The 17,758-nt window shown below is 41.0% G+C and overlaps 1 protein-coding gene across 17 annotated transcripts in view; it reads left to right on the forward strand.

Annotated features, from left to right (window-relative positions):
* Positions 1-17,758, forward strand: part of ADGRL2 (adhesion G protein-coupled receptor L2) — a 376,238-nt gene that overhangs the window by 238,146 nt on the left and 120,334 nt on the right. For all 17 annotated transcript variants that reach the window (XM_017824910.1, XM_017824913.1, XM_017824920.1 and 14 more), the window contains one exon: positions 14,263-14,435. In XM_017824910.1, the coding sequence (XP_017680399.1) occupies positions 14,363-14,435 (73 nt within the window). In that variant the 5' untranslated portion in view covers positions 14,263-14,362. The remainder of the gene's footprint in view (positions 1-14,262; positions 14,436-17,758) is intronic.

Here is a 17,758-nt window from a genome sequence, read left to right on the forward strand (position 1 = left end):
CTCTGTCTCCTCCTTTATTTCTGCTTTGACTCGTTCTGCAGACAGTTCCATGGATGCTGATGTGGGTTGGTGGGCCTTCTGTAGGGATTAAAAAGCAAATAATTGCAGTCTGTGTAGCCCGTGGTTGTGTCCTGGAGAGGAGGAAGTTCTGTCCTTTGGATTATGAGAGGGTGGCAAGTGATCCTAAATGCTGGCAGCCTGCTTGAAGGAAACCAAATTGCACTCAGATATTTCATGCTAGCGGGTCTTTCCCTTGTCTGTGCGGTGCCACATGTTTTCTGATCCCTGTTGACTTGCGTTCCTTCACTGTCAGTCTTCCTTTGCTCCTTCAGCTGCCTCTTTATTGTGCTCAGGCTCCTGAGCTGTCCCCCGTGGCCGGGCAGGGTGAGCCTGCCCACGCTCTGTCCCCAGGCCTTCCCTTTTCCATCTGCCTGCTTTCCTTCCACGCCCTACCCAAGGGCTTTCCTGCTTCCTCTGCGCTCCAAACCGGCGAGGGAACACCGTCTTCCCGTTCTGCCTGCTCACTCAGCTTCGTTTTTCTCCTTCTCTTTCTTTTCTTTTTTATTCTTTTTTTTTCCCCCCAATCCCTGGCCCCATGGTGTGACTCTCACTGATTTCTGGTGAGTAACTGGCAGCACAGGGGAGCCTACCTGATGATGATTTCATTGTGCATCTGATTTGTAATCTGTTGCAGGAGTGCCTGCAATGCTGAAGGCTGATAGTGTTATTTAGGGTTAGAAATTTAAGATATTAAAGTACATAGAGGACCAGTTAAATCAAGGTGGCTTGCTGAGCGTGTGTACAGCTTGCATGGTTTTGTCAGTGTGAAGGTTGGGCACAGTACAATATCTTTGGGCAAGATGTGAAATACGGTGATCTAGATTAGAGTTTTTCAGGTTGCTGAATGGGAAGCTGGTAAAATGGCATGCATTTTCTTAGCAGGGACAGCTTCTCTTAAGTTTGCCTTCTATCTGTTGAGCTGTCAGCAACTCTGTCACTGAAGGCTTAAAGCTATATTCATGAAAACAGGAGTTTGCTGGATTTCAAAGAAAATGCTATTTTTGTTAAAAGTAGCGATCAGACCAAAAGGTTAGACTATCATCAAAGTGTCTGTGAAAATATGCTTAAGACCCCGTTCTGTTCTTGGCTGTCACAAGAGAAGATGACTTGTAAATTGCCTTTCATAAAAGTGAGTTTGATTTAAGGTATTAATAAAATCTAAATTTGTGCATTCTGGCTGTGGGGACCGAAGATTTTAATTTAGTGAAATGCCAGAACAATTTTTTTTGTGCTCAGTTTGATGAGTGTTATGTGAGAATTCCATCTTGCTAAATTAGGGCAGACATATATATTACAGTGTTTACAAACTGTTATGATTACAACCTGTTAAATTTCATATTTAATATTCAGTCATCTTTGAGAAAGAAAGTCACCTCGTTTTTGTCTCGGTGCTGTTGAATTCTCGTGTTAAAATAGATTAAATTTCAAATGTTAATCTAAGTGACTGTGGAAAGTTGTGACCTGGATTTGAAATAGCCATGAGAGTATCAGAGCAGCAGTAAATCTTCCAGAACGTGTCAGGCTCGCACATGGCGGGGCCGTGTCTGATGTGAGAACTGCAGTGCAGGCGGAGGGAGAGCTGGAAAAGAAGGTCCTGTGCCAATATCGTTTTATTCGAAAACAAAAAAAGGGAGAATCTGTCACTCGAACATAAAGCCGTGGTTTTACAGGCAGCACACAGTAACTTAATCAAAACTTCCTTTAAAACGGTGATCTAACATTCAGGCTGCATTAAGCCAGACTGTGGCACGGAGGCACCTGGGTTCCTAATCCTCGCGTGCTTCCTCTGGCAGCAGTGATTCCAGCTGGGAAATATGGGTGGGAACTTCAGGTGCAGGCTTCAGCCTAAAGAAGCCATCAGTTTGAGGAACATGCAGGCGCTAAATGTGCTCGCCTTTTTGTTTTAAGCTTTTTCCTTCTGTCATTAAATGACTGGGTTATTTTCTCAGCCAAGCCTGGCTTCAGCCCTGGGTCTGGGTGCTTTAAAGCCTGATATCATCAGAAGGTCCTGAGTGTTAGTTGTCAGGCACTGGCATTGCTGGAATCTTTTATTATCTTACTGCTTTGATTTTCTTCATCTCTCTTAAAACGTGTCAAGTAAGAATGTGGGCGATGTCAGGAGAATACGATAATAATAATTTTTAAAGCACTGTTTTGACTTAGAAAATAACGTTAAAACAATCAGGTTCAAGCAAATCATAACGGAAGAATTGGGGGAATTAACTGATAATTAAAAAGGTATATTAAATATTGTCTACATACACATCTGATCCAGTTTGCTGTTCTTTTATGTATATGGATATTTTTAATACAAATTTCTCATTTCATAAAAGAAATAAATGAGCTTGCAGATGCTGGCCCACGTGTGTCCACACAACAAAACTATCTTGGGGTGCCATACAAAAGTATTCTAAGCGTTACAATATCTATTATCGTGAAGCTGACTATTGATTCTTTCCAGTTTCTAAAAAAATACTAAGATTGTAAGGCTTGCACAGGAAGAGCCTGAAATGCTTCACTTTTTTTTTTTTTTTTTTTAAAGGCATTTTAAAACCTGCTTTCTAATAAACTGGTAACAGCGGCTAGAGCGTGACCCTGTTGGTTTTATTCACTGCAGGGAAGGGGTGATTGGCAGCCCTGGCACCGTCCTGTCCACAGCTGAGCTGCAGGGCTGGAGTTGCCTTGGCAGGGCTGCACCTCAGAGTTTGGGCAGCTTTTGCCAACTGTGTTCTTGGCTCAGGCTGATGTTACACGTCTCTCGACTCCAGAGCGTGCTCACTTGCCAAATTCTACCTAAAAATGTATGCTGGAATTCCTAATTAAATAACCCCCTCGGTATTTATTTTATTCCTTGGGAAGGCACTCGTTCTTCCACGGTAGAAATACAAATAAAAAAGCCCAGGGTGGGTTAGAAAGTTAAAACTGGGGTAAGGAGAGAAATTGTCTCTTGCAAACAGATTGGTAGCTTCGGTTTCTTCTAAGTATTGAAACTATGTGACTTTACCAGGTTCTTACTTGAAATTCTTTGCATACGTACGGTTTTTTTTTTGTTTATTTTCCAAGTATTTTGAAAATCGTTCCACTACACGGGATAATTGCAGTCAGTATATCATTTTGGTGGGTTTTGCTGCTAGATAGCATTCCTGGAGTCAGTCTAAGTATTGTGTAAGCTGCCCTATTGTAGCCGTGAGCTAAAGTTACCAGTTGAACGATAAAGGTATAATTTATGCCAAACCAGTCTGGAAGCTTTTTGAGAAGACTGATAGCAACTGCTTTTATACATATTGCTATGTAAAATGCTTATTAATGTTAGCAGATGTTGCACTTTAATCCCCCGGAATGATTGTTTGGTAGCAGCAGGAGATTTATTAAGCTTGAGTTGTGTGAAATTGTGTGTGCATAAGCTGCTATTTAGATTGTAAAAATGCCATTGAAAACTGTTAAAAAGTTCTAACTGTAATTGGCAGAGAGGTATTAGCTGTTTTAAAAGAAGTATATGTGTACCACTGGCCCTTTTGCTGTAACCTCTTTATCATTTATCTTCTTGTATTAATGTCACTGAATTATTAATTCATGAGCAGGGTTGGATGGGGTGAAGGCACTATTTAAATGTGTGGCACATGTATCCTTATCGCTGGAGACATGAAAAGAGTCATTTTGTGTTATCTGTAAAATGGAAAGGACATTTAAAATTTCATTTACGGTAATCCACTTCACTTCCCAGTAAAACACCTAGATTATTGCTACTATAATGTAATGTTCTTATTAAAATTTTGTAATCTTTCAGCTTTCTCACTTATAAATACTGTTGATAGACAAATGTAGACTTATTTTTTTTCTTTAGTTGCACATCCAGTTCATGAACTGCAGCAGAATGTCTGAAGGAGCAGGATTTTAATAAAATACCTATTCACTTTAATTTCTAGTAAAAGAATACAAAGTAAAAGCCAGTGAGTATTTGTAATCATGAAAGGCTAAATAAATTTTCATCTAAAATCACAATGTAACCGAATTAAAGAAAAATATGAATTTTTTTCAAAAGTAGCAGCATCATTGTCACATTGAGCCACCGAGACCTATATTACTTAAAAGAAATTGATAATGTGTGACACAGAGTTCTTGGTCTGCTTGATGCAACCACAGAATATCAGAGGTCACATCACTGCTGAAAAACATGTTAAAAATGTATCTGAAATTTCATCTGTTCGGTGTGGATGGTTTTAAAAAAGTTAAAATGTATGGCAAATATAATGTTTTCAGTCATTCCGGTGGAAAGAGTTCATTCTCTTGAATACTTTAAGAAGTATTCATTCTCTTTAAAAATTCCTTGCCTGAAAGCAGTTTCAGGGCACTTTGTCCTCAAGTGCTCACGGTGGCTGGCGTGGCAGTGCTGGAGATAACCCATATTCCATTTTGTTTAATATTTAAAAGATATCACTTCACGCTTCCCTTTTCACCGTGCACGGCAAAGACCTTCCCTGTTCCCACAGTACGTGTTGTTTTTCCTTCTGCCTCCCTGCAGAGGAGAAAATGTTGTGTGGGCTGCTGGGGAGAAGGGTTTTGAACAGTGGCAGTGCCGGTAGAAGGAGCTTTTCTGTTGAACTATAATTTAGAGCTCTTCTTGCTCCTGACTTCTGCAGATGTAATCTTTTTTAGTTTCCTGGCTTAGGCTTTCTACAAAAGGAATAAAAAATTAACTGGAATAATTTCTATCTATTATAGTATGAATAGATAAAAAAGGCCCCAGTTTACCTCGACTGAAGGAATGTTACAGCTCTGGTGAATGACTGGTAGTCATTCAGCTGCCCTGCACAGTTAAGGAGAGTCACCTGAATGTTCATTGCTTATTAAATTGTACAAGAAAATCCTCTTAACTGCAGTTGCACCATTAGATGCCTCGGCAGCTCTATCATCCAGTGACAGAATTGAATCCTTTGTTTCACTGCAGAAACAGCCCTTTCTGAATAGATCCTGAAGATTTATTTGCCATATTTATTGCACTGTAATATTAGATATTACATTTCTCACGTTGTTGGTGATGTGCAAGCAGTAGCTGTGTAATTCAGTAGTGTGTTTGTGTGTAGGTGCAAGGAAGAGAGTTAGTGCAGTCTGTGCAGTAATGTCATATATGGCTTCTCACCCTGGAGTTCCTGTTATGAGGGCAGAAAAACAGGGAGTTGGTTGATTTTTATTTCATGATATTAGAGTTTTCAGCCTCCTAAGTGCTACTGGTATGTAAAAGTGGTGAACCTGAAAGATGTGTCTTCTGTCACCGTCTGCTGCTTTTTCTGTATGTCTGAAGTACACACACAGGTCCTCCAAAGGCTGATGTAAATTCAGTGGAATTTCTTCCTGGAGGTCATACTTGCCTGGAGAATCTCTTGAGTGCTTAGAAAGTAGTTAAAAGACTTCTTCCCTCCTTCTGCTGTCAAAATTACGAGTTTAGCTGTGGCTCTTGGCCGAGTATGGGATGGTAGCACACAGAACTTCTCAGGTTTCTCTGCAAGACATGATCCGCTACATTTTAATAACTAAATGGTTTGGAAAATGCAGCTTTATGGAATTACTCTTAGAAGTTTGTTTGGCAGTGATTTTTAGTGGAACTAAAATGTGGTCTTCAGAATGTTCTGACTATAGGGCTGCTGGTAAGAAAACACAGCTCTCTGGCCACTGCAATATTAATTGTGCTTCAGAGAAAAGAAGCAAAGCTAGGAATGACTTAAGAAGGGGTTCTTTGAAAGAAGAAAAAGAAAAATGCTTAAGTACAGCATGTTTTAAAGCATAATTAAAAGCATGCATTATTGAAATGGTCTTTCATAAAATGCATTGTTGTGATGCTGTGATAAATTTTAATACTCAAGAAGAGGTATTTAAAAATAACTTTCTCCTGCTGTCTATATATAGTCACAGTTTTTTCACATTTCTGTGCATGCTCATCTGATGTATTTTATCCTAGATTACCTCATTGCTCCCAAGAAATCCCTTTTGGTAATATTGATAACCTAATATATGACAGATTTTGGTCATTATTATTTCATTTAGTGGTCATATGTATAGACCAAGAGGGAATCTGAATATTGATTTCACTGAATGGCTAGTAACAATGATTTATGAGTCAAGGATTCAGTGCAGTGAGCCAAACACAGCAGAGATTGCATCTTAGGTGCCACCATTGATTTTGTTTCATATTTCACTGCACAATGATTAGGCCATGGTCTCACAGATTTTAATGTTACAACCATATTCCTCTCTAAGCAAAGATCTGCCACAAGCTACACCCAGTGCATGGTGAGTGTATCTATGGGCCTACTGCTTCTGATTTTTTTAAAATAATAAGTGTTTTTCAGTTGTGTTTAAATACTTGGTATTTCTCTGGTAACAACAGAAGTTTTTGATGGATTTTTTTAAAAACAATCAAAAGTGATTTTGCTGCACACTCAAGCTTGTTCTTGAAACTTGAACCATATAATTTGTATTGAATACAGACCACTTAATATGATCATAAGTACAACTGATAGAAAATGATTGCTTTAAAATGGATGCTAAACCAACACCACCATGAATCTTTTTGATAATATTCCTTGGCACACGCCTAGAGAAGAAGTTTTCAGCGCAGCAGTTTCTGGGGAATTGGTGCTACCAAGCTGAGGTTTGTGCGTGAATAGCTGATGCTGAGGCTGCAGCAGAGCCATCCCCCAGCAGGGCCGGTGTGTTGGGGCTGTGCAGTCCCCACTAACCTGGTTATAGCGTGGGCAGGAGTGCTGCAAATGCAGGGATAAAAATGTGTTCTTGGCTGCTCTTGCCTGCAACTTGATTTTATTTTGGAAGTGAGTAACTCGGGGGTGTTTTGCTGGCTCTGTGCTGGTCTGTGGAGTTGTCTTCCTTCGGTGTGTCAGCTGTGAAAAGCAAATCATCACAGAACAGCCTGGGCTGGGAGGGACCTTAAATATCATTTTGTTCCGAACCCTTTTCCATGTGCAGGGATACCTACTGCTAGACCAGGCTGCTTGGAGCCCCATCCAACCTGGCCTTAAACACTTCCAGGGATGCAGCACTGGCAGCTGTTCCAGTGCCTCACCACTCACATGGGGAAGAAATTCTTCCAAACATCTCATCTATATTTACCCTCTTTCAGTTTAAAGCCGTTCTGCCTTGTCCTGTCACTACACCTTGTAAGAAGTCCCTGTCCAGCTCTCCTGTGGTCCCTTTAGGTACTGTAAAGCTACTCTAAGTTCTCCCCAGAACCTTCTCCAGGCCAAACAGCCCCAGGTCTCCCAGCTTGTCTCTATGGAAAGGTGCTCCATCCCTCTGAGGAGCTTCGTGGCCTCCTCTGGACCTGCTCCAACAGGTCTGCATACTTCTTATCTTGGGGGCCCCAGAGCTGGATTGAGAATCAATACCAGAACTCATTTCCCTGCTTAAGCCCAGGGATGAGCAGCCATGAAGCAGATCAGATGTGTTGAAATCCTTGCAGTCAGTTAGAGAAACACCACGTCGCTTCACAGGTACCGACATGTCTGACCACAGTCCCAGGACTTAGTTCTGTTTGTTTTGTTTTTCTGTCTGCTTCCACTTCAAACAAGTTCTCAGCTGTGAAAAACAGTGGATGGGAAGAAAAAAAAAAAAAAAGAAGAGATCAGCTAAGTGGCATAACAGCTTTGAGAAATACGGGCCTTTGCAGAGCCTTGTCAAGGCTGTCAGCAAACAGTTTCCTGTCTTACAAGACTGCTGTGTCTTTGGTTGATGTCAGTCTAGTGTGTTGGTTTTTTTTCTTTCAAGGGAGAGAAATGAGATCTTTAATATAAATAGATTATTTTGAGGATTTCTCTTCTCTGAGAAGTTTGAAAAGCCTTTGAATTTTCTTCAGCTGTTACAATTGCTTCTTTTGGTTTGTCATTCGGTTCTCAATGTTTTTTACAGATACTCATTATTTTCTTGTTTATTTTTGATGTTCATAAAATCTGTCCTACATAGGTTTGAAAATGAGAGCTATTTGTTTTGCAGTTTAATGAAGAGAATGGCAAACAGCCTCAGCCTGTGCCTCTGGTGTCCACAGTGATCAGCATATTTAACACGCTCAGCATGACACTAAGATATTACAGCCGATAACGGTTGTAATGGACTTACAGCATCCCTCTCCCTCCCCTCCCCTTCGGATGAGGGGGATTTGTCTTTGAGTCCCCAGGAAGCTGTAGTGACACAGAGGGCAGCAGTGGTGGAAAGGTTTTACCTGCACTGCTGGAGTGGAGGTGATCTCGTGCAGCGGCGCGGTGTCGATTCCGTGAAATCCAGGGAATTTGCGATGGGGATTGAGTGACACCCCCCTTGATTCCGAGCGGTTATCAAAGGCAGAAAGACAAATTCGGACTTGGCAAAAGGAGAGTGCCTGGAGCCAAAAAAAGCCATTCTTATTAGCACTAGCAGAGGTTTACTTTGCTGGCTTATTGAATGAAAGCTCCCTCGAGTGTCCAGGCTTTACCCTGTGCTAACAAGCAGGGGCAGGGCTGGCTGGTTGGGCAGGGACCGCCGTGTACCCTGCCCGTAACACACGGCAGCGAGGCCCAGCTGAGCCAGAGTGCTGGTGAGAAATCTTTGTCTTTTCCCCTCCAATCCTGTTTATTTTCTCTGTGAATGATTGCAGGAGACCACGGAGGTGCTGGGGACTGATGGACTGAACTGCGATGTGGCGCTGTTAAAACAGTGTCAGCGCAGTGTTCAGTGGCACAGCTTGCCTGGGTGGGTTGGGTGTTTGGAATGATCTGCTGCACTGCTGAGCTGGGAACTGTGGGGTGGGTGTTGCCACGGTCTTTCTCAATTGAGGATACATTTATTGTGCCCTGTTTCGGGCACTCCTCAGGCATGGGCACGTCGCTTCAGAGCACAGCACAGCTCAACGCATTGAAGTAATTTCTTTTGTTGCAAGATTGGCTGACCTTGGTCAAGTCTTGTTCTTACTGTATTATTCCCTTCCCTGATACTGTATTCTTTCCATGCAACTTGGGAAGAGATGTTTTGGGTTAGAAATCCAGTGTTCAAGGTGACAATTAATAGGGACTGTTGAATACAGAATTGTAGATAAGACTCCCTGCTACCTTTTGAGCATTAAATTGGTTTTAATGGAAACGAAGTCTTTGTTAAACATTTTAGACAGAGCAGGGTTAGTCTTTCCTTTCTCTTTGCAATATGCAGTTTGTTTAATTGCAGCAGATCAGGCACTGATTGTTTACCATAGGTAGTACAAGGAGGCTAACTAGATCAGTGTGGAGTCTTGCTTGTCTTCAGGGTTTTTTTCGTAAGGTCTCATAACCAGAACACATAACCAGATTTTCTGCAATCAGAAATTGTCGCACTAATGCAGAGTTATTAATGTAAATCAATTTTTGAATAAGCATATTGAAAACTTGGGGAGTAACTCATATTGAATGCATCGACGGTACGTTCAATGTTGAAAAGTAGAGCTGGATCTCATTGCAGATATGTAGAAAACTGTAGCTCTTGGATCATAAACAGTATTAGTCTCATTCTAGTATTTTACTAATGCAGCTTAGTTTTACTAATCACACTGCACTAATTAAATTCTTATGTTACAGATTATAGGAAGTTTAACTTTTTTTTTTTTTTAAATTGGGAAAGCCTCATGATGGGAAAGCACGTGGACACATGATTTCTCAGGAGACTAAGTAGTCTATTATATTGTATGAATATATATCTACTCACCCTTGCCTCCTCTTCCCCCTCCTTTTCTCTGCAGAGTGTCTCAGATATATTACAGAATTACTTAGTTTCATAAACTGGGTTATGAAAGGCGCTGGGGGTGCTGCATGTGTGGCAAGGTAGGTCACACAGGATTTACAAGGGGGACTGCCTGGGTCCTGCTGGTTCCTTGGCACGTACGAGCTGTGCAGCTATGGCTGATGTTCCTTACCTTGCTGTGCCTCATCATCTGTAAAGCTAGTATAAATTTTATTTCTGTAATGGGGATGTTAAAACCTGACTGAGGTTGCAAGTGCTCTGCAGTGTTTCTAAGATGATTCGGAAAATTAAACACTATACTCTAAAATACATCAGCATTAGTCTGAGAGACTTCTAGCTACAGAAAAACATCCTTGCTTAGCTGGAAAGATCTCTGTGTTCCCCTTTGTCTTAATTGCCTGCAAAACTGGAGGGAAGAGGCAGCTTTTGAGCATGCTGTGTCAGTTGGCCAGAAGCTCTTAAAAGACCCTTTTTTGGCTTTTGAAAATAAAACCTTGGGAAGGTTAAACAGAGTAGAGTTGGGACACGGCAGTCCTTTAGAGGTCTTTCTCTTCAAAGATAAAAGTATTTCAAGGAGCATGCTTGGAGCAGCTTTCTCTTATCTCTGGGGTGCTCTTGAGCAATGTTGCGGGGAGAGGGGTGGCCAGCAGTGGCGTGTATTCTGCAGCGGTCGTGTTCTGCCTGTAAGGAGTTTCAGAAGCACAGAAGAACAAGGAAGCAAGGCAGGGGCACTAAGATATTCAGGACTTGGAGCACAGCTTATGAATACAGTATGAAGAGATGCCCAGTACATTTGCAGTGTACAGGTTTGAACATTAACATTTCTGTTCCTGATCTCGCCTTCTTTACCAGCGCGTATGAGAAGAACCTTAACAAGGTGAACCTCTCTATTCCAGTGGAGGGCTGGGGTTTTTTCTGTGGGAGACTGCAGTATGGCCCAGAGGTAGGGATTTAAGTTACAACTGGAATTTTCTGGGCAGCTTTTGTTGCACTCTGAAATTCAAGCAACCTTTTGCTCGAGGGTGTTTCTCTCTGCCCCCCCATGAGCCGAAGCATTCAGCGACCCAGAGGAAAGGTTTATTAAGGTCTGAGGGGAAATAACTTATTTGCTCAGGACAGCCACTCACTGTGGTGTCCTTTTTCTGTTTACAGAGAAGTAACTTAACACATCTTTTCCCGGTCCTACTTGTTTGGTTTGGGCTTTGTTGTTGTTTTGAGGTGCCCCCAGCAGTGCCGTGTCGCTGACAGATGGATGGGCAGAGGGACTGGCTGACAGCAGTGTCTGCAGTCCCAGTGCTCTCTGGCTCCAGCTCATGTCTGGGTGCCTTTTCCAGGTTTAGCTTTTGTTACACTGATGAATGGTTGGTTCAGAACTGCAGTGTTCTTTTACTTGGAGCCACGCAGAGTTTCTCAAATACAGAGGTTGCATTAAAATGGTTTGCTGTGAATGTTGACTTTTATTCAGAAGAAAAGAGGCAAAACCAAACCCTATTGCATCAGTTTTTAAACACTGTTTCATTTTTTCTTGGGTTTTTAGAAAAACATATGTTACTGATAATTTGGTAGGGGCTGGTTAGTTTATTTTCAATTCTATTTGCAGCAGCATAGTGAGTTCAATTCTATATCTGTAGGCTACAGCAATCTAAAGAGAACAATATATTGCACTAAACACTTAAATTTGTCCTTTAAAATATTCTGCATTTATTCTTAATAGTTTCTGTGGTTTTGATATCACAAAGACATCAATATCCTTTCAGAAACTGTAGTTTCTTATTAAAACAGCTATCTCAGTTTACAAGGTCAAGAACTCTTACTCAATTGAAAAAAGAAAAAGGGAAGAGTATTTGGCATACATTTTTTGGCATAGATTTTGCAGCTGTTTTCTTGGGAGATGTTTGGTCTCCCCTCAAGTGGTGCTTTGATTATTGTTTTTGTTTTTAACATAATTCTTTCCTTCCTCCTCCCCCCCCAATTTAAAAAAGGCCCACAAGAAAGGGATGAGTTTGAAGATGACAAGGGACAGGTATGTCACTATCCACTTGAAGTGGATGGAAGATGTCTCAAAATCTGGGAGTGCAGCGATATGTTATGGAAATAACAATAAAACTTGAGTCTCAGGAGGCCAAAATCTTCTGGACAGACTGGGAGCAATCAGAAGGCTGACTTAATTTCACTTTTAGCCATTATTGTTTGTCATCTGTTCTCTTGGATTATTCTCATTTCTTACTGAAATTATGCTGATTAGTCTGTAGTGTGTGTGAAATAGTTTTATGATTTTTCCTTTGGGTGCTACAGGTGAAAAATTAATCCAAACTCTTCCCAAGCTTTTAGCTGAACTATCTCCAGGGTTTTTTTTTCAGAGAGACCATGGTGGCATTTTTTTCTTCTTTACTCAGCAGGAGCTCCTTTGCAATTGTAATTTCTACTGAATGCACTGCATCCTTTGTGGATTTTTAGATTTATTTGCTTTTGGTTGCAAAACACTCTCAGCCCCGTGCGAAAGATCTGGAGGTACAATGTGACTGTCTCTTCCTGGCTGCCTCTGGGTTGTCCTGTAGCAGCTGGTGCATCACCATGAAAATTAAGGTCCCACCTCTTCCCTCTGGGCACAGGGGTGTGTGCCAGGGAGAGCCACACTGGACGTCCTGTGCTGAAGTGCTTTGTTTGCTGGTCCGTGCTCCTTGTTGAAATACGTGTGGCTCAAAGTGCCTGCGATTAAAAAGCACCTGTCTGGAGTTGGAAATGGAAAGAAGTGCTTATTTTTATGTATAAATAAACAAATAATCACTCGGCCTCAGCTGTCAGTTTTTGTTATTTCCCCGTCACGTTGGTGTTGTGAGGGGGATGCCTCACTTCTCTTAAAGAGGAGCCAAGTAAAGAAGCCTCCTCGCATGTTTAATAATCTCCACAGCTACATTGCCTTCATTCAGAGCTGGAGAAATTGTTCTGTAATGTTTGTTGTTAATTCCCACCCCTCTCTCCTACTGGAAAATAGTGAGTGTCAGTCTTGTTGCTGTTTGTGTGCTCAGGGAACAAATTTATCATTGATTAACATTGACTGTTATAAAAAGTGTTACACTTTCTACTTCTGAAAATGATCTACAGTTCATAGCATTTCTTTAGCTGGCATTTTGTGCGCTTCATCCTTTCCAGTTCTCCTTGCCAAAAGGGTAAATGTATTTTTAAAGCCCTCAATGTGCTCCAGTACTCATGAGAATCATAAGTGGCCCTTGGATCCTGCCACTTAAATTTTTACAGAGTCATTGTTACATGGTTTTAAAGTAACATTAATTTGAGATATCTCAGCCCTGTTCATTCATCTTGGAGAGACCAAGCCGGTGTGACGTCGGGCTCAGCTCTTTGCATCTGTGATTGCCACAGTGTTCAGAAAGTTGTTCTCCAGAGTTGTTTCACGTATCTGTAATATGTAGAGCCAGCTTTCTACTTAAAAATAATTTGTTTTTCTATGGATGTTAATTTTTCTCTAGCTTCCCAAAGTCTAATAGGCAGGGCTGAAGCATGACCTTGCTTCATACAGTGAGATATGGGAGAGGATGTACGTAGTTACTCATTTGGCTGGTGAGAGAATGGAGTCATTAGAGAAAGGGAGCACTCTGCTGTCAAATCTTCTATCACAGCTACTGCACTCTATCAGTGTAATTATATTTTTAAATGCAAATGATAGCTCTAAGAATTCTTCATCGTTTACAGGAGCAGTTCAGTTCATATTTCTCAGTAGGAGACAAATCTTGTTCAAGGCTAAGGACAGGAGAGTCTGATCCATTATGTTGACTCCCTTTTCTCTGAAGGTGTTTATTGGGTAGAAATAGAGATAACTAAAGTCGTGTGAAGAGCCTTCCTCACCAAACAGGGAACTTTGTCAGCAGAGTTGCTGTTCCTGCCTCTCATCCAAGGAGGGAACCTGTGTGGAATGCTGGAGCCGTGGCAGGGAGCAGACCTGCACACCTTCCTGCCCAGGGGACTTGCTCTGTTGTTCTCAGCCACTCCATGTTTCGAATCCCTAAGAAATATGGCAGTGCCCCACATTTAATTTTACTGTGGTTCTTGGAGGTAGAGGAATGCAGTTTGTGTCAGATTTGGGCAGTGGGAAAAGCTTCGCTTACTCATCTGCACATCCAGTTTCTTATATTCAGAGGAAACGTTCTCCTGTTGGGTTTTTTTAATGTGTCTTACTGCAAGTACATCAATAACATTGACACTTAGGACTCTAACTTGTATCATTATTTGGCATTCTGTTTAGTGTTCACTGACCTTGAGAGATTACATCCCACAAACCTGCTGAATTCCCAGATACAGTGCAGCTGTTCTGTCCGTTTTACTAAAAATTTCCAGTTTGTATCGAGTAAGATTTGATATTCTGAATTATTGGTGTTCAGTTAGTGATGGAATTTTTTTTCTCTTTTTCTTCCAAATCTTCTGCTACTCCAGGTATGAAGAAGAATAATGCAGGCCACTGGTTTCGATGATGCTGGGCTTTTATAACCGGATTCATTAAGGAATACAAAGAAAATTCTTACAGGGATCAATAATGGTGTCTTCTGGCTGCAGAATGAGAAGTTTTTGGTTTCTGCTCCTTGTCAGCTTCCTGCAGTGTACTGAAGGTAAGCTTTAGTTTATTTTTTACTTGAGTTTGCAGATGAGTTAAATGAACTGTACATTAATTTCTGTCAGATCACTTGAAGTTTGAGGATGTCAAACTAAACGTATTTATAGCATATATTAATTTATGAGACTCAAACTGTCCCTTTTTTAATGAAAAAAAAAAAGAAAAGATATTTTTTGGTTTTGATAGTGTCATATGCTTAAACTGAAGTGACGGTATTAATATCCTTGATTAGTAGGTGCCTTATTTTTGGATTCTTCCTTTTTCTATTTTCATTGCACAATAATTTAGTAGGAATGTATAGATGTGTTAAACGTGATTTAAAACAACTAAACAGTGAAAATGAAATACCTGTTTTACTTTTCTAATTTGGCTTGATGAAAATGAAATGGCAAACACTTCATTAATATTAGAACTATGCAAGTTAAATTTCAGGAAATAAAACTCCAAAGTTCATACAAAAATAACATCTGCTTGAAAATATTCTTGCTTTTTTTAGAAAAGGGAAAAATACTTCACTACTATCAAATGTGTTTAAAATAGCTCTTAAATCAAAGAGATGAGGAAGGAAAAGAATTTTTTTAAAAAGTTGCAGTATCTATTCTTTGTTCTGTTTTTCTTCATAAACTTTACTTTATCCAGTTAGTCTGTCTCCCCAGCTGTTCTTGTGGCCCTTTTTATAAACAGAGAAACACGAATGAACAGGAAAACATGGTTTATGAATTCTTAATTGCAAATATTCATCTAGAACTTGAGGGTATTTCTGGGTGTAAGCTTTTTGATTGACTAGATTGCAGGTGAAAAAATTGGTTTAGTAATAAAATAGCATCTCACATTATTCAGTAATTGGTATGTAATGTATAGGCTTCCTTGGTGCATCTGTGGTGTGATCTCACCGGCTTTTAAAGCAGATACATTCTTTACCCTATCAAAATTCTTTGAATTTTAAGGCTAGATTTTCAGAAATACTTCAGGAAAGCTACTCTGCCTCCTCCACTCTTCTTTCTGAAATCTATATAAATAACTAGTCCCCAAAAATAGCAAACCCCAAGATTAAAAATTGAAATCTGCAGTGTTCCACGCTCACTGTGTCGTTTCCTGAGCTTTAATTCCAGACTGCCATGGCTGGGGCTGTGTGCTGTGCTGACAGACGAGCTCTGCTGCAGTGAGTTGTCCATGTGGATGTGTGAACACACACACACATCTACCAGGGAGAGTCCTCGGAGCCTTCACAGAGGTTCTGAGCTCAGGGAAATCTCACTGAGCTCAAACAGCTTTCACAGGCAGTTACCCCTTCCTGCCCTCTCCTCAAACATTGCCAGGATGTGTTAGAAGACTGGCATTTCCCAGGGTGTGCTGCAGCTCTGGGATGGCTCCATCTCTGCTGGGGTCTCTGGCCTGGGACAGTTGTACTGACTGTGTTCTCCCTGTCAGTCGGGTCTGGGGGCTTGGCTATAATCTTACTTTTAGAGGAAGGTAGGGCCGGACAGCTGGAAGGTAAAATGCTTTTCAGCCTCTCTCCCAGGTAAGAAAGGTGAATGTGGATTAGGAGATTGGAATTACAAACCTTATGACTGGCTGGTTTGGTTATAACTGGGGTTAGTTATAAAGGCACTTGCGTTGCAGAAGTGGTTGCACTGGTTGAAACCAAAGGTGTAGGCACCTATGTAGTAGAGACATCTATGCTGTTTTTTCTTCTGAAGTTTTAAAATACTAAGGAATTTTTTAAAATTATTGCAGTTGTTTCAAATCCGTATATTTAGTGCATTTCACAAAGATTCAGGCACTTGCAGTTTAATGCTTTGTGGTGGTTGAAAACATTTGAAATCAGAAAGGAAGAGCAGACAACTTTCTGTGATTTGGTTAAAGTTGCAAACAGCATGCTGTGAAAGAGTGTTTTATCTGCTGAGTTTGGAAAGGAAATAGTCAACTCAGAACTTCTGCAGATTGAATTTTTGCTATTTGCAGATAGTTAATTTTCATTGTCATCTGTAATATTTCAAGTCCATTCTGTTCTGTCCCTGTTTTTCTTGCTTGTAGTAGCCAGTAGCAATCTTCTGATGCTTCAGTTGTGAATTCACTTTTTTAAAGTCTGTACAAGAGCTGCTTTTTCAGCTAAAAAGAAACAGGAAAGGAAATTGGGAGCAGATAACAGAATCATACCAAATTAATTGTAAATTCTTAAAATAAATGAAATACTGTGGCTCTGTATACTGGAAATGAATATTAATATAGAGTTGGCTTCCAGCCACAGAAGCAAAATGAATACTACATTATTACACTTTCTCACAAGATTACATTGCCTTCTGCTTCAGTAATAAGAGATGCCAAGTATAACATGCTTTAGTAGCACTTCATGCCTGGAAGTACGAACATGAACAAAGGTTAAAATAAGAGCATCTAACTTTTGGTAGAAATAAGAAAATCTTTAATTCTCTTGCTTGGAACTGACGGTATTTTTATAGAATCTTGTGTGTACGTGCGGGTTGTTGCAGTTCGTGGGGGAGATAAAACCTGGCCGAGTGCCCTGCTGGTACATTTTAATGTTTCTGTACAGCTAAATGGAGAGAAGGGAGGGGGGAGATCCTGGGTGTGGACAAGTGATTCATTTGTTCGTGTAATGAAACATTTTCCAATCAAGAAGGGGCTTCATTACTCTCACAGAGCCCCAACTTCAACTCACCAGGGAATTAGCAAGCAGGCACAGTTATACGAAGGCCGTGATTTTATTTTACTGCTGCCTATCCAGACAGGAATCGTATCTTCAGTTAAAAAGGTCTTGGGTTTGCTTTGTTTTTCCTGGCTGTGCAGTCCAGATGGGATTGCTTTTGAAGCAGTCCCTTCCTTCAGTTAAAATGCACCTGGAACAGACAAGTGCCGGCAGCTGGAGGGGAAAAGCACACTGAGTTATCATACACTGCTGATAGATCTGATCAACAACAGGTCAATATTGTTGTGCCCAGGGTTGAAAAATGTTGTTACTGCCGTCAACAGCAAGCGTTGCAGCCCTAAATGAGGAAAAGATGAGAGGAAAAAGGAATGAAGAGCTCAAGTCATGAGCTTGAATATTAATGTCATTTCTGAAAGCATTTTTCTGCCCCTTTTTCCTAGAATATCCTGCTATAGGCTGTGTGTAGCATATTCTGCTACGGTTCTGTTGAGAAAGGCAGGCTGAAAGGACTGCCTTGGGAAGGGCTTTGGTTTGGATGTGGGCAGGAGCTGTGGGAGTCCTGCCCTGTGCCTCGGGGCAGAGGGAGCTCCCTCCAGGGCTGTGCCGGAGCCCCATGTCCGTGAGAACCCCCGTGTCCGTGGGGAGCCCCC

This window comes from Lepidothrix coronata, unplaced genomic scaffold (assembly GCF_001604755.1).
Source record: "Lepidothrix coronata isolate B3197 unplaced genomic scaffold, Lepidothrix_coronata-1.0 Scaffold114, whole genome shotgun sequence".
Lineage (NCBI taxonomy): Eukaryota > Metazoa > Chordata > Aves > Passeriformes > Pipridae > Lepidothrix > Lepidothrix coronata.